The sequence below is a fragment of the Chlorocebus sabaeus genome, chromosome 12, assembly GCF_047675955.1.
Source record: "Chlorocebus sabaeus isolate Y175 chromosome 12, mChlSab1.0.hap1, whole genome shotgun sequence".
In the NCBI taxonomy this organism is placed as follows: domain Eukaryota; kingdom Metazoa; phylum Chordata; class Mammalia; order Primates; family Cercopithecidae; genus Chlorocebus; species Chlorocebus sabaeus.
In genome coordinates this window covers 84,761,405-84,784,073 of record NC_132915.1, presented here as the reverse complement: position 1 = coordinate 84,784,073, position 22,669 = coordinate 84,761,405, and the positions used below count along the sequence as shown (strand labels likewise).

General features: G+C 42.2%; 1 protein-coding gene across 1 annotated transcript; it reads left to right on the top strand.

Moving 5' to 3' along the window:
- The first annotated feature begins 865 nt into the window (after window positions 1-865).
- On the top strand, window positions 866-20,005 carry TNFSF15 (TNF superfamily member 15). The gene is made up of 4 exons (XM_007968284.3): window positions 866-1,300; window positions 13,572-13,614; window positions 14,683-14,730; window positions 16,189-20,005. The coding sequence occupies exons 1-4, from the start codon at window positions 1,091-1,093 to the stop codon at window positions 16,641-16,643; spliced, it is 756 nt and encodes a 251-aa protein (XP_007966475.1). The 5' UTR covers window positions 866-1,090; the 3' UTR covers window positions 16,644-20,005.
- The last annotated feature ends 2,664 nt before the right edge of the window (window positions 20,006-22,669 follow it).

The window sequence follows — 22,669 nt, the reverse complement described above, 5'->3', positions numbered from 1 at the left end:
TGGTGAAGAACCAGCAGCCAGCCTGCCTAAGTCCCCATCCTGGCTCTACCACTTGCCCTCTGTGCTTTATTTCCTTATGTGTAAAATGAGAATGATAGCTTTATTGTCACAAAAGTTATCTTAGGATCGAATAATTTTACTGATATATTTAACTTAGAGCAGTGTTTGGCACAAAGTAAGCACTTAACAAATATAACCTTTTATTACATGTTGTGGCCCCCACACCCAACTGCAGGCAAAGCACGTCACATGATTAATTAACTTTAGACTAATCAGGGAGTAGCGGTTAATGTTCTACCCTCACAGACAGTCACCTCCATCTGTGACCTCGTACTCTGATTAAACAATGGTCAGTGCAGGCTGGAAATACACTTTCCTTTCATAGGCAGTCATGTGCTAGAGGTTACAACTCCAAGCCGTGATTTGGAACTAGGTCATCTTCCTAGCTCCTCTGTCTTCATCCTTGGATGACCTAGGACAAGTGTCTTCACCTTTTAGAACTTTGCTATTCCCATCTGTACACTGAGAATGTGTTTCTAGGAGGTTCAAAATGACAGAGGGCTAGACAGCACTTCGCAAAGGGCTGATGCAAATGTGATTTCCGTTTCCCAACCTGCAAACCACACACCTCCCATCCCTCACTTTCACTTCCAGAAGCACACTCCCCAGACTGGCACAGCTGGTAAGCCTCCAGTGCAGGGAACAGGTATATTTTAATTTGCCCCACCCACTGACTTGATGAATTCTTTCTCTCCTCCTTCAGGGACTTTCCTAACTTCCTTCTGTAAACGAAGGAAGGAGCACATGATCATACTGTATATAAATATGCTTGGGAAAGCTTTCTTCTTCTCCTTCTTCTTTTTTTTTTTTTTTTTTTTTTTTTTTTTCCTTAAACCAAACTTGGTTTCTGTTGTAGGCGGTACATTCTCTAGCAGGGTAGGGCCACAGTGTGCTCTTGAAGAGGGGAGGGGAGAGGAAAAGGGAAGGAGGAGACTGAGTGATTAAGTCACCCACTGTGAGAGCTGGTCTTCTATTTAATGGGGGCTCTCTCTGCCCAGGAGTCAGAGGTGCCTCCAAGAGCAGCAAGAGCATGGCCGAGGATCTGGGACTGAGCTTTGGGGAGACAGCCAGTGTGGAAATGCTGCCAGAGCACGGCAGCTGCAGGCCCAAGGCCAGGAGCAGCAGCGCATGCTGGGCTCTCACCTGCTGCCTGGTGTTGCTCCCCTTCCTTGCAGGACTCACCACCTACCTGCTTGTCAGCCAGCTCCGGGCCCAAGGAGAGGCCTGTGTGCAGCTCCAGGTAAGCCACATGCCACTCTGACCTTGGGGGAGATCAGTGGACTCTCTGCAGGGAGCGGCCACTATTTCAGCTCTGGACAGAGGACAGAGTTTCTCGGTGTATCACATTTCTTGTTTCTACATGCAGAGGAAATGTAGAGTGGGAGGGGTGGAGAGGTTCAATTTGGTGTTTATTCTCAGTATTTCTAGGGAATGAATAGTCCCTTCTTTTAATACGGGAATAACCTTAAGCCTCATATTTGTTAGACAATTTAATCATACTATACTGGTAATTTGGGAACATTCTTTTTATTTAAGAAAAAAACTTTTAAAATTACATAACTAACACATGGTCATTGAAAAAAAGTTGGAAAATACATATAAGGAGAGGAAGAAAGTTATCATTACCCATAATTCTTATAACTGACCACTGTTAACAGTTTGGGATATATAATTCTGTACAGAATTCTATGTAAGATGTAAAATGGAATTTTTTAAATGAGATAGATTATTCTGAGTCTCCTAATATATTATGATTTTATTTATATGCTAATGAATTCACAACAGCATGATGCTATAGATACACATTCCTATATGTGGCTGCTATAATTTCTTACCCACTCTTTTTCTTGGGTTTAGAACTTTTTCTCTTTTTAGAGCTTAAGAAAGAACCTCCTTCCTTATTATCTATCTCTAAGGTCTTGCTGGGGCCTGGGAGAAGCCTAGTCAGAAAAAGAATATACGGTCTAGGGAGAACAATGGTAGGGGCAGGGATAGGTGTCAAGAAGAAAGCATAATTCTTGGCTAGGAACATCAAAGATGTACCTCAAAACCTAAGGAATGTGTCTTTCCATTAATATCCTTTTTAAAAATGCCCCTTCATAATCTATGATGGCTGATTTCATTTCACTTCAAAGTATTAAATTGCAAAGGGAAAAAAATTGGGTTTTCAACGGGTGTAACTGGAAACCTCGTCTCTAAGCAATCCTGGCCAGCTTCAAAGCATAGACACCATGAGTAAGCCACAGAAAATCTGTAATTCTCGCTGCCCCATCAGGGTCAACAAACAGACTGTGATTCAGGCAGCAGCGTTCATAGCCAGATGCCATTGCTTGTAAAATGTAGAAATATACAGACAACCGGAAATGCTGTTTATGATAAAGGAGAACCGCAGGTCATGGGAAGTCAGACTTTGACCCCTTGACCACCAAGCGGCCAGTTTCTGCTAGAAGTCAAGCTGCAGCACCCAGTTGGTGCTCTGGGACTCTGTCCCTCTTTAGCCAGGAGGAGACAGTTGTCCTTGAATGAGACACTGAGTGGCCTCCAGAAACCTGCACTGCAGTCTGAAGGAAGCCCAGAGGCATGACAGGTTCCCATCACCACCAAGATGATGTCTGAGAGCCCTTGGTCAACAGAAGGCAAGGAATACTTTTGTCTATCTAGAAAACCACCAAGCAGAACGTCACAGTCCAAGGAGGATCCATGACTTGCCCAGCCAGAAGGTGAGATGAAGACATGCGCTGTTACAAGACAGGAAGTTCAGTGAAGAAAGCCATGGGGTCTTTTTTACTCACTGCTACCCTGCCAAATCTATCACTGTGCCTGTCCAATTGCAGATGCTCAAGAAATGAATAAGGCTGACACCATCCATTACATTATCATTAAACTCATCTTCCTGGAGAGCAGATGTGTAGGGATGATTGCAGCTCTGGGTTGCCCAGGCTCTGTAACTTCTTAGTGTGTCAGAAGAAAAGGAGAGGGAAATGGTGGTGAGGCTGGGCTCATGTAGCAATCATGGTCCTGAAAAGAAACAGCTGGCTCACTCAAGAAAGTGTGTTTATAGAAGAATATTTAAAGAGTTTGAAGGGGTTTAAAGAAGGACCTCTTTGCTGAGATGCAGACAGATTGAAGGGAACTGAAAGGGCTGGAGCATCCAGGACTAGCAACAGTGGGAAACCAGCGACCATGCCTTGGTGCAAAGGGCACATGGAGGGAGAAGTGTTAGAGAAACCCAGAGAGAACTAAAGCCTAGCAGAGGGCCTGCCTGGAAGACCTAAGGGCTCTGGAGAGAAAGGCAGTCACTGCCAAAACAGCAGCAAGAGTGCAGAAGGAAGGAGGGAATGCTGACTGCTCCCCCATCCCCCACCCTGCCTCCAATCCAATCCCATTGACCAGGCTCAGCAGGAAGCCAGGGCTCAAAGGTCCAGGGGCAGCTGAGCCAGGAGTCAGCTTCACAGGACAGAGCAGGGCCCGGGAAGGGCTGAGAGGGGATCTGGAGGGACTGATGGAGAAGAAATGGTTCAGAGGAGATGGGAAAAGACTGGATTCAAGGAGGGAAAACCAGAGCACCAAGGAGAGCTTGGGTAAACATACAGTGAAATATGGCTCACTTCCGGCTATGAAAATAGGCATGTGGCTTCATTTCTTTGAGCCTTTTTCCTTTTCTCCAAAGGGGGTATTAATATCAATACTCTGACAGCACCAATAAGGTGTGTGCAGGAGGAGCATTTTGTATGTTGGAAATGTGGGGAGAGCTACATGCACACAGTGGCTGTAATGTGATCATCACTCTACCCCAGGCACCAGGCAACTACTGAGAAAATTTGATGTTCGCCTCAGGAAGTAGGCTATTTCAACAGAGAGGCACTATGGAATTCCAGATGTTCTCCTGGCCCAGTCACAGGGATAGGGGTGGTTCAGGAAAAGCTTTTTGGAGGAGGGAAGGAAGGCACCTGGGCTAGATGCTGTGGCTGAGGTCCAGATCACAGACCCCATTATGGATAAAAACCAGTCAGATGATCGCAGGTCTTTGGAGATAACAAGGCCTTTGAAGGTCAGCTAGCCTAAAGCACCTAATTTTGCAGATAGGGACACTGAGGCCCAGGGGACTGAAGAGATTTGCCCAAGTCCGTACCTCTAGTCGGTGACAGAGCCATGCTTTGAAACTGGACCATCTGACCTCCTTCCCTGTGCATTCAGGCAGCCATGTTTGTGCTGTTCCAAGTGCCAGGTGGCCACACCATGGATCAAAGGAAGAAGGAGATCAGTAAAACCATGGAGAAAACTATTACTACAACTATACCAGTTACTGAGCCTCGCCCCTCTCCCAGTGAGGAACTTCACACGGCAAATCTTATGTCACCCGTAGAGTCACCCATCTAGAACTCCTGGCCCAGCAGAGAGTGAGGCTACCTGTGTTTTTCCAAAGAGAGAATTAAGAATCAGAGAGCTAGCACAGCATGCTTATGTTACAGAAATACAATTAAAAACAAAATCTGGCCAGGCGCAGTGGCTCACGCCTGTAATCCCAGCACTTTGGGAGGCCGAGGCAGGTGGATCATGAGGTCAGGAGATCGAGACCATCCTGGCTAACATGGTGAAACCCCGTCTCTACTAAAAATACAAAAATTAGCCGGGCGTGGTGGCAGGTGCCTGTAGTCCCAGCTACTCAGGAGGCTGAGACAGGAGAATCACTTGAACCCGGGAAGTGGAGGTTGCAGTGAGCTGAGATTGCACCAGTGCACTCCAGCCTGGGTGACAGAGCAAGACTCTGTCTCAAAAACAAAAACAAAAACAAAAAGTCTTCTCCCAACCTAGAAATCCTGTCCACAAAGGTAGTGGAGAAAGAAAACAGTTTTATTGTTGAATAAGCATTAAACCAGAATGTGATGCACATCACAGGCAATCTACCAAGAGATGGCAAAGACAGATATCTTACCCTCTTATGCAGCCAAGCAAATACAACCCATTACACACAAGTTAACTGGGAAAAAAAAAGTGCATAACAGTATATATGATATGGTACACTCATTTTATGAAAATTTTTACTGATATGAACATGTTTGTAATTGCATGTTATATCTCAGGAAGAGCACAAAAGAAATTGGTAATTCTGCCAGCATCCAGGTAGAAAACTGGGCGGCTTGTCAACAAGGGAAGGAGGGAGTCTTTTATAAACCTAGCCTCTTTCATACAAAATGTGTACACTACCTATACAAAAAAAGTATAGAAATAATAAAACCTGTTAGGACCTTTAGATTTCTGCAGAATATTAGGCAAATGTATCTTGGAAGAGTTGAGGGTTGAAAGTTAAAACCCAGTTTGAATTCTGGCCTAGACACTTCTTAACCATGTTACTTTTAACCCTTTCGGGCCTCGGCTTCTTTATGTGTGAAATGGGGATAATTACAAATAAAGTATTTGCAGTATCTGTCATGGAGTGAGGGATTAGTAAATGTTAACAATTATTTTTATTATGATCAGGGAATTTCCCTGCTCAGGGAAATTACATCATAGAGGACAACTTCTTCGCCTGCTCTGGAATTTGCCATTGCCTGGCCAGAGAGTAGGTGTTGATGCTAGAGGGATTCTTGGTCCATGTTTATGAGCTGTCTCTGTGTTTCATTCCCCACCCAGGTCTTGCCTCCCAACCCCCACTAATTTCTCAATCCATTCTTTACCTGGCTGCACTTGACAGCCCTGTAGGCTGGGTATTCTTTGGGCCCTACGGTATCTTCCACTGCCCTCAGATTGGGTCCACAGGCCCTACTCTGGCCCAGGTCCCCTGAGACCAGGCTTCCATCCTCTCTGGACACAGTTCTGGCACATGGAGTCTGTGCAGGCAAAGCAGAATGCACCAAGGTGATTCAGCCCAAGCTCAGCAGTGGCACTCAGTACCGCACAATGAATCCTCAGGGATGCCATAGGAGGCATTCCTGCCCAGCGTTTAACCACTGCCCAACCTGTCCTTCCCTTTTCAGTCCCACTTCTAGCATCATCTGCACACTCTCCCCCACATTCTCCTTGGTTTCCTCCAACCTCACTTCCACACCTTCTTGAAAATCTCTACAATGCTCATGACTTTTATTCCCTGAACCATTCTTCCCCCCGAGGCCTCCTGGTCTCCAATCAGACCAATAGGGTCCTGTAGTGATGGCTTGGGCTTCAGAGTCACACAGACTTAAGGAAAAGCCGTGGCTCCACCACATCACAGCTGCAACCTCTTAATAACTTATTATATAGCAGAAACCACGCTAAATTTTTTCATATTAAAGGTTTTGAGACAAGTACATGAGATCACACCTATAAAGCATCTAGCATGGTATCTGGTAGGTAAACATGTGCAATACTTGTTTGCTATCGATATTGCATGCATCATCTCAGTTAACAATGGAAATCACACAATGAGGAAACTACTATTATTATCCACATTTTAGAGATGATGAAGCTGAGGTTTAGAAAGGCTAAACAATGTGCCCAGCGACACAGTTAAAGAATGCGACACTAAGATTTAAATCCACTCTATATATTTATCCTAATCACCATGTTGTCTGCCTCTGAGAATAAGTCCAACCAAGTATTCACCTCCTGGAATAGGCAGGAGGGTTTAACTATGAAAAGTGCCTACCCCATAGTAAGTGCTCAATAAATGCCAGTCCTCTTCCTCCCCTGCAGGCACCTATCCGTACCTGTCACACAGAAAGCACTAAGTGTTTTCTGGATGGAGGGAGGGTTGGAAGGGCAGGCAAGGTACTAGATCTCCCTGGGACATAGACTCGCTGTCTATAAAATGAGGAGATTAATACACTTTCTATATAGCACTAGGGTGAGAATTCTGCAAAATGTCCAGAAAGCTGCTGTCATAGAGTAGATGCTCAGCAGACGTGATTCCCTCCCCCATCCCCACTCCACCTGGGATGAGCCCTCTTATCTCACTCAAGTTGTTTCCTCTTTTGGAAGGATGATGGATCATGATAATCTCTTTCAGTCTTGTCTAGAGAAAACAAACAGGTAGTTGAGATAAAAGTACTTTATAAATTGCAGACCTCTTATCGCTCGATGAAGATTCCCCTGCTGTAACCTCAGGAAGCATCAGCATACCTGGAAGATATTCACTCCAAAGATCAGGTTGTGGGCAAAAGGAAGGGAAACCAGAAGCAGTGAAGGTGCACTGAGGAAGCGCAGAGGCAGGAAGGGCGAGCAAGCCTGGCTGTGAATCTCGGACATCCGGGCAGCTTGCAGCTGGTAACGGCAGAATCCATTCAACATGAACATATTGCAGCTGGTAATGGCAGACATATTGAATATTGAATGTGAACATATTGCAGCTGGTAACGGCAGAATCCATTTAAAGTGAACATATTGCTGAGTGCCAGGGCGGCTTGGAGAGCTCCTGCATCCCCAACCAATGGAACACACACTGCAGACCACACACTGGCTACAAGAGGTCATCTCCCAGCCTGACCCCTCCTTGTAGCTGACAGCAGCAACAAGCGGGGGATGTGAAGTGGGTAGGGCATAAATTCCATTCCCTCAACCCATTTGCGTTCTGAAAGGGCAGAACTTCAAAAGCTTGAGGAAGCCTATCGAATGTCTGTCCTTGGTGAAAAGCAGATGCCTCCCAGAGCTCCTAAAGCATCCAAATCTACTCCTTGTGATAAAGAGATACAAGGGTGACTTCTTGTACAACTGAAGTCTAAGACCAAAAGGAGGATGTGCAGAACCAACAACACAGCCTACAATCATACACTGAGCCCAAAGAAAGAAGGAAAATCAACCTTATGTATGTGGCCTTTCTGAGCCATCACAATAGACCTGGGAGGAAAGAATTATTGTCTGCTTTTATTGATGAGGAAACAGTTCCATTGAGGTCAAGTGACATGTCAAAATCAGAGCACCAGGAAATAATGGAGCTGGGATTTCCAAATTTGCTCAGCTGTAAACACCAGCATCGTTGCTTTGCACTGTGCTGAACGTTGCACATAAAGCCCTATCCAGGGCACCCTGGAGGATGATGAAATGAAATGACCTCAGAATAAAACATTTCCAGGTTGGCATTATCTTTGTGCAAGTATAAACACGGAGAAGCAAAAGGAAGAGGCAAAGAGGCAAACTTCTGCATATTTCTCCTGGAAGTGCTGGGAGGATGTTTTGGGTCATAAAATATTTATGCCTTTGCAATTACAGCATTTACGACAGCAAGAGATGAATATCGCTCCCTGTTTGTGAATAGAGATAAAGAGTGACTATAGTACCTGAGAGGAAAGGCTACGTGGATCATTAGTTAAAATACACTTAGGGGATTTTTCTGGGGAAATGCCAGGAAATCTCAAAGACTATCTTGCTTCAGGCTTGTTCATCTATTGTACATTCAGCTAATGTTTATGAAGCTCCTAATATGTGCCAGGGTCTGTACTTGTTCTAAAGGTTCAGATCCCAAGCCCTCCATGCACTCTTTGACCTCGGACAGTTGCTTGACCTCTTTTCGTGCCATTCTAAGCCACGAAAAGGTGATGCTGACCCCTCCTTTAAAAGTAACTGGAGTATTAGATGAGGCAGACACATAAATGCCCAATACAGGACCTGGCACCTGGGAAGCATTCAACTAAACTTCAATCTCCTCTTTCTGCTTTCTTCTACTCAATTTAAACAATTAAAGTAATGCCAAAAATACCTATAGTAATAGACCATGGTTAGTTGGAGTCAGGGATTACCAGTCAACATACAAAAAAAAAAAAAGCAAATGAGAGGAAAAGTTCCCTGACCTACAAGAACTAAGGAGGGTAGACGAAGGGAAGTACCAGCTGTTTTTTGCTGGGCCTAAGATATGCTGGTGGGAGCAAGCATCCCATCTCCCTCTGAGATGCATGCCCATGGCCATACATATTTGCTTTTTCTGACTCTGGCTCCTGGCTAAGCCTTGCCACTTACAACAAATCTTTCTAGAGCCACAGTTATGCTCCACACAGAGCATGATGAAGACCTTTAGAGGCCCTAGTACTAAACGACAAACATTTTTAATAGGAACAAGAAGTTGTCTTTCCTAGATTTTTGGATTGTAAAACTCTGACTGAAGTCACTGCATCCTCACCCCCTCTCTGACTCTCTTTGTCTGCCTCTGTCTTCCTGATGCCTGACAATCTGTGCATTTTGCCAGTTGGATAATCTGGCAAAAGTGCCAGGCACTGTCTGAGGCACTAGGAATACAGGTCCCCACATGTAGGCAGATTGAATTTTCACAGTGAGAAAAGTCATAAGCACACAAATAAATAATAAAATTGGATCCTGGATCTCAGCCAGTGGTTTGAGAATATATGTATAGAGGAATAATCTCACTATCAGACACTATGTCAATTCAATTGGAGGCTAATGTTGCCATGACCAGCACCTCTCAGGAGCCAACATCTCTTTGGTGCCCCCAGAATAATGAGAAGTGATGGAGATGAGTCAGGGCTGGAACACGGAAGACATTGCATTGGCCTGGTGTTCCCAGGAACCAGCCTGAGAGCAGGCATTGGGACAACTGTAGTGCATAAACCTTTTCCCAAATAAGCTATTATTCCATCCTCTCAAATTTCTTCCTCATTCATTACTGCTTCCTTTCACAATAATTTTCCTCCTGTGATAGACAGAGTTGTTACTAAGAGAAGCAGCAACGGAAGGTTTAGATGTTGTTCTTGGAGAAAGAGTTTCAAATGACGTCCTTCTTGTGGACTCTTGGAATGTTGTAGTCTGCCAACAGGCTCAGTCACCACCTCCAGATGTTTAGTGACACACTGGACCATATTTGTCTATCCATATATGAAAATAAAATGTGTGCCCAAGTTATAGAAGTCCAGCAGAGCAAACAGGGAAATGTGTCCACAGCTCAGATACATGCTAATGACAATGGGATTCTGAGTCAAGAAGGAATGTTGTAAACTCTTAGCTGAGTGTCATCTTAGCCAAAGACAAGCAGGATGTTCAAAATTTCTCAGCAGAGAATTAAATAAATCAAAAGAAGGCCAACCAGGGCAGGTACCTTTCCTACACCAGTGGATGCAATCAAGATCTCTCTGATTCTCTTTGAGAACTCCACCTTCAGTTTTCTGCCTTGTCAAAGGATCAATTCCTTCAGCTCTGTCAATATCAAGGAAGACAATAGGCTACAGAATAAGTTCATTTCTGGGCTGCTTCTCCACTCCCTCAAGACCATCCAAGTTATTGATTCTGGATAAGTGATCACAGCAATTGGGCTTAGGTTTTCAAAGACTGCCGTACTCATGACCCTGTGCTAAATGCACATAATGTATTCATTTCCCAGCAGAAAGTCTTGATGTTTTCCAACTACCCCCATGTCCTGTTGAGCCTCCTTACATGTTGTATCCATACATATGACACCACATCACAGATGCAGGGTATTGAGGTATTTGCTATTGTGCAAGCTGTTGGCCTTGTCTGGAATGGTCATTACCTCTTTTATCATCTGGCTAATACCTGCAAGATCTGCAAGACTCTGTTCAGGGGCAATTTCTTCTGATTCTCCCATTTCTGGGCCAGGTCTCTGTATCCCAGAGTCTTTATTGAATGAATACTCATTCAATAAAGTAACTACACTTACTCTGTTTCTTCAGATACCTTGAATCAGTTCACAGTGGTTGCCTCTCATGGCTTGGAACACAGAGGGCTTAGAGAGAAGTAAATAATGGATAGCAATACTGGGATGATAAGTTAGGACTTTGAATGCCAAGACAAAATGAGATTGGACTGGGTCTGAAGGGCCATGAGGAGTCATTGAAGGTTTATGAGCAGCATAGTATCTAGATAAAGTGATGCTTTAGAAAAAGCCCTCTGAAGGCCGGCCAGGAAATAGATCAAGGAAAAGGAGAAAACAGAAGTACAAAGACCCTGCCAGAGGCTGATGAAAGAATCCAGAAGAGCAGCATGCCAAGGCCTGGAATTGAAACCCCATGAGAAACACAGCAAAATAGAAGTGACAGCCCTTGGTTTTGTGGAAGAAGAAAAAAAGAAAATTTCAGGTCTGGTAATTGAGAGAAAGCAGTAATGGTGGCTTTAACAGAATTGAGAGTGGATGGAAAGGGGCTGGAGAGACCATAAAGTCAGTCAGTCATTCAAAGACAAGATTTCTGCCCTCAAGGGGCTTCTAGTAGAGGTTAGGTAGCATGACCTGGGAGTGAAAAAAGGCTGCATGTCCTGGCTCTAACAAGATCACTGATATTGCAGACCTGCTCATAGACCTAGGCTCAGCAATGACACAATTAAATCCACATGATTACGCAGGCAGATGGCAAGACATCCAAACATATGATGCCACACCACAAACACGTGCACAGATGCTAAAACACGTCAATGTAGTCTCCCCACTGATGGAGCTGTATTCTCTCACACTCACACAGACACACAGTTCCTCATTCATGGGACAGTCCTCCCTCAGCATCCACGGGGATTGATTTCAGGACCCCAATGGATATCAAAATCTACAGATGCTCAAGTCCTTGATATAAAATGCATAGTATTTTCACATAACCTATTCACATCCTCCTATGTACTTTAAATCATCTGTAGACTAATTATGATACCTAATACAGTGTAAATGCTATATAAATGGTTGCTATGCTATATTGTTTATTTGCATTATTTTTCATGGCTGTAATTTTTTTCAAATATTTTTGATCCACAGTTGGTTGAATCTGCAGATATGGAAATCATAGAACCTGACTATACACTCACGATACACACATTTTGAGACGTAAAATAGATCAAGTGTTCATATAATAAGAGGATCACTCTATTAGTGGAGATTGTGTAGCAACAAAAACCAAATCAGAAGATTGGGTTGAGTCAAAATCATATTAGAGAAGGCTTTTTTTAATATCATAAATTTTGCTTTATTTTTATTTTTATTGATACATAATATTTTATATATGTGTGGGGTACATGTGATTTTTTTTACATATGTAAAATGTGTAATGATCAAGTCAGGGTATTGAGGGGTATCCATCACTTTGAGTATTTATCATTTCTATGTGTTGGGAACATTTCAAGTTTTCTCTTCTAGCTACTTTGAAATGTACAGTGTAATATATAGTTGCTAACTACTGTCACCATACTCTGCTATCAAACATTAGAACTTAAACTTTCTATCAAACTGTACATTCGTACCCATTGTCTAACCTCACTTCATCCCCATCTTCTCCCACTCACCCACCCTTCCCAGCCCCTAGTGTCTGTCATTCGACTCTTTACCCCCATGAGACCAACTCTTTTAGCTCCCACAGATCAATGAGAACATGCAAAGTGTGTCTTTCTATGTCTGGTTTATTTCACTTAACATAATGACCTCCAGTTCTATCCATGTTGCTGCAAATAAGATGATTTCATTTTTTATGCCAAATGGTATTCCATTGTTTATATGTACCACATTTTCTTTATCCTTCCATCTATATCTTGATAGAGATGTGGATCAGATTGATTCCCTATCTCTACTATTGTGAATAGTCCTGCAATAAGCATGTGAGTGCAAGTATCCCTTTGATATATTCATTCCTTTTCTTTTGAATACATACCCAGTAGTGAGATTGCTAGATTGTATGGTAGTTCTATTTTTAGTTTTTTTGAGAAATTCCATACTATTTTCCACAGTGGCTGTACTAATTTATATTCCCATCAACCACGTATAATAGTCCAATGCATGATATTATTTCTAAGCTAAGAGCATACTTTTGCTATTAAGCTTTATGCTCAGGTATATGAGTGGTGGTTCCTTCATTATCCATGCATTCTTTGCACCAACTCATAAATTTTCTGATTTGCTCTTCACCTCAATCCTATGAGTAATTTGAGGCTAAGTGTGTTATTATTCCCACCTTAGAAATAAAGACACCAAAGCTCAGAGAGGAAAAGTCTTGCTCAAGGTCATATTGTTAATAAATGATAGAACAAGGATTTAAATTCAGATCTGTCTGTCTCCAAGGCATTTACTCTTCCACCATCATGTGGTATCTGAAATAGCTCACAAACTAGGGTAGCAGTCTTTTAAAAAGTCTTTATGTATTGCATAGAAACAAGGAAGAATTGTTGAGGCTGATGAAAAGAATATAGTCATTATTTCCTTTTCTGTATCATTTTTAAGAAGAGTCCCAGTTTTTAAATTATGGTAGAGAAAAGAAAACAAAGCAAGTGCCATTATTTGTTCAAATAACGAAAGCATAGACAAGGTGCTGAGTTCCCCTAGAATAGAACAGGAAAAGCTCTCAAAAAAAGAACCTTAAAGTTGAGCTTCAAGACAAGCCTAAAAGAGAGGAAGGTCATTAGAAGTGTCAGGGGAGGAAAGTGGACAGCAGAGAGGCAAGATTCCCATCAACAAAAATATTTTCATTCTCATTTCCCTCATCACAGAGTACCCAGGCTGGGCAGCAGAAGCTTTGTAATCATACCTGTGCTATGGGCAGCTGTGTGAGTGTTGGGATCAAAAGGACCACAGTTGGTCTAAACTATGCGTTCTTTCCCAATAGGCTCTAAAAGGACAGGAGTTTGCACCTTCACATCAGCAAGTTTGTAAGTATGCTCATCTTCAATGCCTTTCCTTGTGGGGAACAAGAACATTTCTAGTGGTTCTGTATGTAGGAAGTTCAGAGATGAGTCTTTAAATATAAGTTGCTAAGCTGAGGGATGCAAATCCAGAGGAGAAGTGAGGCTCCGCTGCAGGCACGAAGAAGGCAAAATGGCATCATGGCCAAGTGCGTGGCCTGTGGAGCTGATGGCCTGAACTCAAACCCCAACTCTGGAGTCTACTAGCAGTGTGACTTTGGGCAAATAATTTTACCTGTCTCTGCCTGCATTTACTCACCTGTAAAAATGGTTATGCTAGATCCTACTCAACAGGGTTAATGTGAATTAAATCAGATAATTCCTATAAAGGGGTTAGAACAATGTCTAGTACATCAAAAGTATGCAGTCGAGTTTTGCTTTTTATCATCAGCAATACCATATTTATAACTGCAATTAGACCATGCCTAATCCAACATAATAGTTTCTGATAACCAAAGGGAAATTCTAAGGTCTTCTCCAGAACTAATAGGCAAACAGAGGCCCAGAGAGGGAAAAGGATCCACCAAGGTCATATAGCTAAAGAATAGTTCCCATCCACTCCTCGTCCCATTTCTTTTGGGTCATCTATTCAGTGAATATAGTTAAAGGGACCATGGAAGAAGGCAAAAAGCCAGTTCACTCCCATGAAGGAAGTTTGAGGGAAGGAGCAGTGGGTTGTGCTTTATTGAGCATTGGCCATGTGCAAAGTTCATGCTAAGCACCTCCATCTATACTGTGCCCATCTTAGATGAGATGAGAAAACAGCATCTCAGGCAGGCTAGATAAACTTGCCCAAACCCATGGGGCCAAGATTCATTTGTGTTCAAGACTCTTTCTTCTGAGTCTTCCTGTTCTTGTTGGTGCTTGCTGCAGGTGCCACATTCCAATCCAAAATCCTGCAAGGAGTGGCACTGGACCAAGCTGGAAGAGATCAAGGTTTCTCTCCTATCATAGGCACTGTGCAGCTCACAAAGGGCCATCTTCATTTCAATCACCCTTTGTCTCATATGAAGCACATTTCTCCTTTTCTTACAGATGCACCTCTTAGAGCAGATGGAGATAAGCCAAGGGCACACCTGACAGGTAAGCCTCCCTGCTGTGTTTTACGGGAGACCATGGGCCAGAATCCTGAGATTTCTTTCAGCAGTTTAGCAAAATTCATTCTAGTGGCTTAAACTGAAAACTACATTCCTTGGTAAGAGACTCCTCCCCTCAATATTCCTGTGTGTGTGTGTGTGTGTGTGTGTGTGTATACATATGTGTGTGTGTACACACACACACACGTTTTCTTTATCCACTCATCTGTTGATGAACACTTAGGTTGATTCCATATTTTTACTATTGTGAATAGTGCTGCAATAAGCATGTGAGTGCAGGTGTCTCAGTGGAGGGTTTTTTGGATATCTTCTTCCCTGTGGGGGGTCCAAAGGCCCATATCTCTTGGACATTTTCTTTCAGATTCTATCAGCCCTCTTTCTTTCTCTCCTGTCTCTCTCTCTCATTTATACACTGAGTCATTCAGAAATGGCTTCTCTCCAACTCAGAGCTGCAAGTAATTCTGGATCTGGTCACAGACAAAAAGTCCCCAGAGTTGCCAATTTATCTAGTTCATCTGTGCCCTATTCAAGATGATGTAACTAAACATTTACCTTCAGGGAGGTGTTTCCAAAGAATTTTCATCGGTGTATGGAAATCAAGAGAAATTCCATACTATCACCAGTTGGCCAACTTTCCAAGTCTAGTGTAGAAATCCCATGCACCTCATACCTAGACTTCCTATACCTCTGAGACTCCAGAGGAAAGAGCAAGACAGTACAGAAGGATATGTTAGAATCCATTGAAAACCTAGAAGGTTAAAAAGGAAGCATACCCTCCTGACCTATAAGAAAATTTGCAATGTGCAGGGGGATATCCTTGTGGCCCAAGACATTGGTGTTATCATTTGACTAAGAGGAAATTATTTGTGGTGAGCTCTGAGTGAGGATTAGGACCAGGGAGATGCCAAGTTTCTATCACTTACCTCATGCCTGTAAGACAAGTGTTTTGTTCCAATTGATGAGTGGGGATAAAACAGTTCAGTCAATTACTCACAGGGCAAAGAATGGGAATTTGAAAGGTCTGGTGCCTGGCCTTGTCATAGGTAAACAAGAGAGGCATTCGTTAGTTTTATTGGAGTCATTTGGGAAAGGATAATTCTTGCAGCAAGCCATTTTCCTAAACACAGAAGAATAAGGGGATTCTTTAACTTTCACTGTTCTCAAGGATCATAGGTCTCAGGTAAAATTAAAAATTTTCAGGTCAGACCACTCAGTCTCGGAAAGGCAAAGTAATTTGCCCCGGGTCACTAGTCCAAGATACTATTCTCTTTGAACAAATGTGTTTGTCCAGTCACATATTCTTCATTCGTTCCTCCCAAAGCAGTTTTTAGCTGTTAGGTATATTCGATCACTTTAGTCTTTTTTGAAAATGATATGAGACCCTTTTTTAGCAAAGTCTACAGTTTCCAAATGAGCAAATTAATCCTCTCTCTTGTCTTTGCAGTTGTGAGACAAACTCCCACACAGCACTTAAAAAATCAGTTCCCAGCTCTGCACTGGGAACATGAACTAGGCCTGGCCTTCACCAAGAACCGAATGAACTATACCAACAAATTCCTGCTGATCCCAGAGTCGGGAGACTACTTCGTTTACTCCCAGGTCACATTCCGTGGGATGACCTCTGAGTGCAGTGAAATCAGACAAGCAGGCCGACCGAACAAGCCAGACTCCATCACTGTGGTCATCACCAAGGTAACAGACAGCTACCCTGAGCCAACCCAGCTCCTCATGGGAACCAAGTCTGTGTGTGAAGTAGGCAGTAACTGGTTCCAGCCCATCTACCTCGGAGCCATGTTCTCCTTGCAAGAAGGGGACAAGCTCATGGTGAACGTCAGTGACATCTCTTTGGTGGATTACACAAAAGAAGATAAAACCTTCTTTGGAGCCTTCTTACTATAGGAGGAGAGCGAATATCATTATGTGAAAGTCCTCTGCCACCGAGTTCCTAATTTTCTTCGTTCAAATGTAATTACAACCAGGGGTTTTCTTGGGGCCGGGAGTAGGGGGCATTCCGCAGGGACAATGGTTTAGCTATGAAATTTGGGGCCCAAAATTTCACACTTCATGTGCCTTACTGATGAAAGTACCAACTGGAAAAAGGCTGAAGAGAGCAAACATATTATTATGGTGGGTTGGAGGATTGGTGAGTTTCTAAATATTAAGACACTGATCACTAAACGAATGGATGATCTACTCAGGTCAGGATTGAAAGAGAAATATTTCAACACCTTCCTGCTACACAATGGTCACCAGTGGTCCAGTTATTGTTCAATTTGATCATAAATTTGCTTCAATTCAGGAGCTTTGAAGGAAGTCCAAGGAAAGCTCTAGAAAACAGTATAAACCTTCAGAGGCAAAATCCTTCACCAATTTTTCCGCATACTTTCGTGCCTTGCCTAAAAAAATTAACAGAGAGTTGGTGTGTCTCATGAATGCTCTCACAGAAGGAGTTGGTTTTCATGTCATCTACAGCATATGAGAAAAGCTACCTTTCTTTTGATTATATACACAGATATCAAAATAAGCAAGGATGAGTTTTACATGTATATCAAAAATACAACAGTTGCTTGTATTCAGCAGAGTTTTCTTGACCACCTATTATGTTCTGAGTGCTACCTTAACCCAGAAGACACTATGAAAAACAAGACAGACTTCACTCAAAACTTACATGAACACCACTAGATGCTTCCTGATCAAATATCAGTCAGCATACTCTAAAAAATAACCCCAAGTTTTGACCAGGCATGGTGGCTCACACCTGTAATCCCAACACTTTGGGAGGCCGAGGCGGGTGGGTCATCTAAGGCTAGGAGTTTGAGACCAGCCTGACCAACATGGAGAAACCCTGTCTCTACTAAAAATACAAAATTAGCCGGGCGTGGTAGCACATGCCTGTAATTCCAGCTACTCAGAAGACGGAGACAGGAGAATTGTTTGAACTGGGGAGGCAGAGGTTATGGTGAGCCCAGATCGCACCATTGTACTCCAACCTGGGTAACAAGAGCAAAACTCTTTCTAAAAAATAAAAACTAAAATAATAACTCCAAGTCTTTAGAAAATATCATCTGAAACTGTTACATCAGATTTCTGGCACTCTCCTGACTGTGGAAGATAGCCAACTGACTGTGGATAGCCAGCTGATTAGTTCCCTGAAGAAACCTGAAGGCAGACACCTAGTTAACTAGATCAACTATATACTGCCAACTCATTGGATGCTGGGAGACAATGGACTTATTCCCTGGGGGAGAAGAAAAAAGAAGTCAATCACCAAATCTGAAGAAGTTAACCTAGATCTTTGAGGTTTGATTTGCAACTTTATATACAGAGTATTATGTGGGTACTTTTCCTTTAAAATATTCAAAGGGATTTACATATGGGATTAGCCAATGAGCCTAGCCAAGACCTTCCCTGGAGGAGAGGCTGGACATTGCGGAGGTCCCTTCTGTGTTTCAGTGGGTTCATATCCTCTAGTCTGTATGAGTTTCCTATGCTAATACGTCAAGGGCAGGAGAGGCAGCTCTGTTCTCTTAGCCTTTGCTGACTTGCCTGTAAGGCAGGAATCTGCCCATTTGTTTCCAAGGAGCAAATAAGCTCATGAGAATGAAACATGTTAACTTCATGCATTCTGTGCCATCTGAGCATTTTGGCATGATATGACCCTATTATAAATGCTTCCTATTCTGGGAGACCTCACAGATGAGTCTGAGAGCAAATCTGGCACCAAAATCACTCTCATGCTGGTTTCCAGTAGACTGTAGAGGCAGAGATGCATTTGAGAGGCTCCTGAGCAGAGTGTCCAGTGTAGTAGGAGTACTTGATCAGTATTTCTTGAATTATAATTAAATAAAAATTAATTTCTGTTTGGAGGTTAAGGCTCTAAATATATTTTCTACCCTCTGCTAGGTTAACTTAAACCAGGCCTTTTTCTTGCCTTCAGTTTCTCAAAACAGTCAGCACAGACTCAGTGGGAGCACAGAGGAGTGTGGTCACCTCCACCTGGCTCACCAGAGTCTTCATAGAGGAAGTGAAGCCTGGAAGAAACTGGGGGGGGCCCAGATGACCACAGGGAAAGGGCATCTCAGATGGAGGAATTACCCTTGACTTAAAGCAGAAAAGAAAGATTTCTCAGTAACTCCAAAACTTGCTTGACGAGAGAATATTCCCTCAACCAATTCCTAGGACAATATTTATTGGTAGATCAAGAATGTTTCCTCAATAACTCTAGTCTAGCTCCATGATCAGAACTAACACCCATTAAAAGCATAAAATGTTCTTTCTGAACCAGTCTTCATGGTGCATGAGAGCACCAAGCAGCTTGGGTATGCAGGAGGAGATTTGCACAGAAGAGTGGCCTGCTCAAACCTGCCCACTGTTCTGTAGGTGATCTGGTGGATCTGGAAATTTATCCCAAGACAGGAATTTCCTAATATTCGAAGACAATTGAGGCTTTGGGAAATTTTCTGCTGTGTATTTATTTGGCTCCTGTCATAAGCTTGTTTTTTAAAGAATGTATCATAGCTCAAGTTTTTACTGCTGATTTTGTTAAATTCTGTACAGTACAGTATATTTTTTACAGAAAGGCACAGTCAGACGTTCCTAATACGGCTCATGTCAGAACTTCTGTTCCCAAGGCATTACCTCCATAGCAAAAATTAGTGCACTGTTTTCAAAAGTGAGGTGGGAAAATGCTTTTAAGATCATGTGATGTTCCCCTAAAAGGGGTTAATGGGGTATATTCAGGGTTTGGGAGGTGGGAAGAAGCATGCTTTAGAAAATAGTAAATTTAGGGAGAAAATGCTTTGCTGGTTAATGTCACTCAAAAGGCTGAATTCAAATCAATTCCACAAACATTTACTGAGTACCTACTGGCCCTGGGGACACAGAGATAAATTATTTAGTCTCAGACGCGCTCATTCTAACTTCCCAGCACCTCTACTGTCTGCAGATTCTTTAATTTATATTGGTTGTATCTGCTAATTAATTTGCTAACTTTAGGCACATGGATCTATTCTCATTATGAAAATGGATACCATTTGATGAAGGCTGATGACTAACAAAATGATTTGTGTTTAAGTGGTTTTTTAAAAATAGCTACTCAAGGATAGTTTTCCATAAATCAAGAAGGTAAAAAACAAAGTTACCATTTTTTATTGTAGAATCCATTATTTAAGTCACAGGCAGAGAGAGGTTATTATTTGCTATACTCAAGTTTGATCATCAACAACCTTAAAAATATTAGAACTTCATGGATGACCCAGAAATGCTTTGAAAATCTGTGTTTCTCAGCAATTACAGAGACCATGAGCAAAATGCACAGAATCACTAACAGTTTGATGCTAGCATGGTTTCAGTCTATTTGGGAGAACAGAATTGCTTATGCTACTAAAATTTCTAATTTTTTTTACTAAGCTACAGTAAGAAAAGGGAAAAGTGTACCTTTTCACTTCCTGAAATATGTCAGGTTGAATCAATAACAGCACACCAGAACTCTTGGCTCCATTTCAATCTAAACTATTCAGTTCTCATCACCCCAGAGGAAATTCCGCCTCTGTGCTAGTCAATAATCCCCCTGGATTATAAAAGTTTAACTAACTCACTGTACACAAGGCATGGCCATTGCCAACATTCTCTTGCAATGTATTTTCCCAAGCCCTTACCCAATTCTGTTTCCATGATTGTGACATTGGGGATTAATTCTGCAGGACAGAACTGTTTATATTCTGTACCTTAAAAACACATGCAAAAGTCTCTTGCCTCAAGATTTCTGGCTTTCCTATGGCCCAGAGTCCTAGAAGTGTTTTAATATTTGTAGCAGAATTTTCAAGTGTACATCATTATCCTGCATATTAACATTTTTGCATCATATTGGCAGCTGGACCTACAGAGAATTTAGTAGACTGTTAACCTATTAACCCTTGAATCCTTTTGCACCAGTAGTGAGAGAATGTGAATCAGAGCCACCACATCCATGCCCTGTCACTCTCTAATAACCACATTTACAACTTCCCCAGCTCTGAAACACACTTGCCTCCACCCCTTCCATCACCCCATTTTAAGATGAAAATACCATACCAGCCTGGATGGAAGAAGTTACTTGCCCAGGACCACATGATGAATTAAGAGCTGATCTAGAACTAGGATGCTGTCTTCCTGAACCATAATCCTGGACTCTTCTAATCTCTCTACTCTTAGCAAATAGAGTCCATTTTAATGATTGGAAGGAAGATGGGAGAAGTATTTTCAAATACCTGTAGGACAACATGGAAGTGGGAGGAGACTTCTTCTGTATCTCCCCAGAGAAGAGAGCTGGGGCTACAGAGTTGCAGTTACAAGGTTGCCCTCTCTGGCTTGATCCCCAAAGGAACTTTCTACTCCAAAATAGAATTTTTCTAAGAAGCTATTTCTCAGTCCCTGGAGATACTCAAACAAAGGGCTTGTCACAAGGATTTTTGTAGAAGCTATTCTTCACAGAGGTTAGGGGAGAGATTAAACCAAAGGATCTCTGAGGTCTTTTTCAAATCTATGAATATGTGGCCTTTTTTTCATTGACTTCCATGTGTTCTAGTTGATCATTACAAACCTGGCAGGCCTTCTCAAGAGTTCAGTAATCCGCTATCATTTTCCACTTGTCCAGAGAGTGTCCAACACAAAATACCCCTAAGATCTTGGCCAATAGAGAAATGTCATGGAATTTTAGAGATGACGGTATCTGCAGTTTATTCCAAGTTACATCATTTCAAGGATGAAGAAACCCAGGCTCAGAGGGAGCCATCACCTCCATGCCCTGTCACCCTTGGTGGCCAGTGCCAGACAGTAGCTAGTTGGAGTGCTGAAAGTAGAATTTAGATCTCCTAACAATAAGCCCAGCAGTCTTTCAAGTTCATTCATGAATAATTTTTATTTTGAGCATCTGTCACATGGCAGCACTTACCCGGATACTAGAGAGCTGAGAGGGAACGTGACAGGCAAGTCCTACTCTCACAGTGTATACATTCAGGAGGAACAAGACATACAGTGTCAATAAATAAAGTAGCTGAACTTCATCAAATGATTTTATTCTTAAAGTCATTAAAGCATGTAATGTTCCCCTTTTTTTGTTTCAGGGGTGTAAAGATTCAACAAGTGTAGGTGTTTATGTGGTTTTAGTGACAAACCCCATGTGCTTTCATTGATTTTATGTTTTATGTTAAAACATCAACCCCAAGGTAAAATGCATATTGTATGTTGTTGGATACATACTTAACTGGTATGCATCCCATGTCTTTGGGCACTAGTGTGTATGAATTCTAATCTCTGTAAATGAAATGTCGTATGTGTTAATATATTTAATAGATGTAACTTAATAAACTGGCATTGAAGACTGAAGAATTTTCACACTAATTGTCAATTATTTTGTTAATGTGTTCCTTTGTTTTTCTTTCTAGATTAAGTCTAACGGTAACCTCTTGGGATTTAAAAAAAAAAAAAAAAGCATCTAATTCTTCATGTACTTGGCTGCAAAATGGCAACTGACTTTCATGGTTATAATAAAACTTAAAACAAACTTAATTTTAAGGTTGTAATAAACCTTAAACTGAACACCACAGATGGTATCATTCTGGTCAGATGAGGGAAAGGAAGGGAAGGAGAGAATCTACAGGGTTCCTTTTATGAATTATAAGACTTTGTAGTTGAGTAGCTTAATCTCACATTGAACAACCCTGTAAAAGAAAGAGAGACCAGAAAGACCCATGCCAGTATATGGAGGAGTTCGAATTTGGATCAAGGTCACTCCCTGACACTACACCTTCTGCCTCGCATCAAAACAGCAATCCACAGGAATCAAAAAGGTTCAACAGATCCATCACTTTCTATTTTCCTGCACAGTAACTGGGGTTGCTGTTGGTGCTCAGTCAATGATACTAGATTGAACCATATTAAATTGC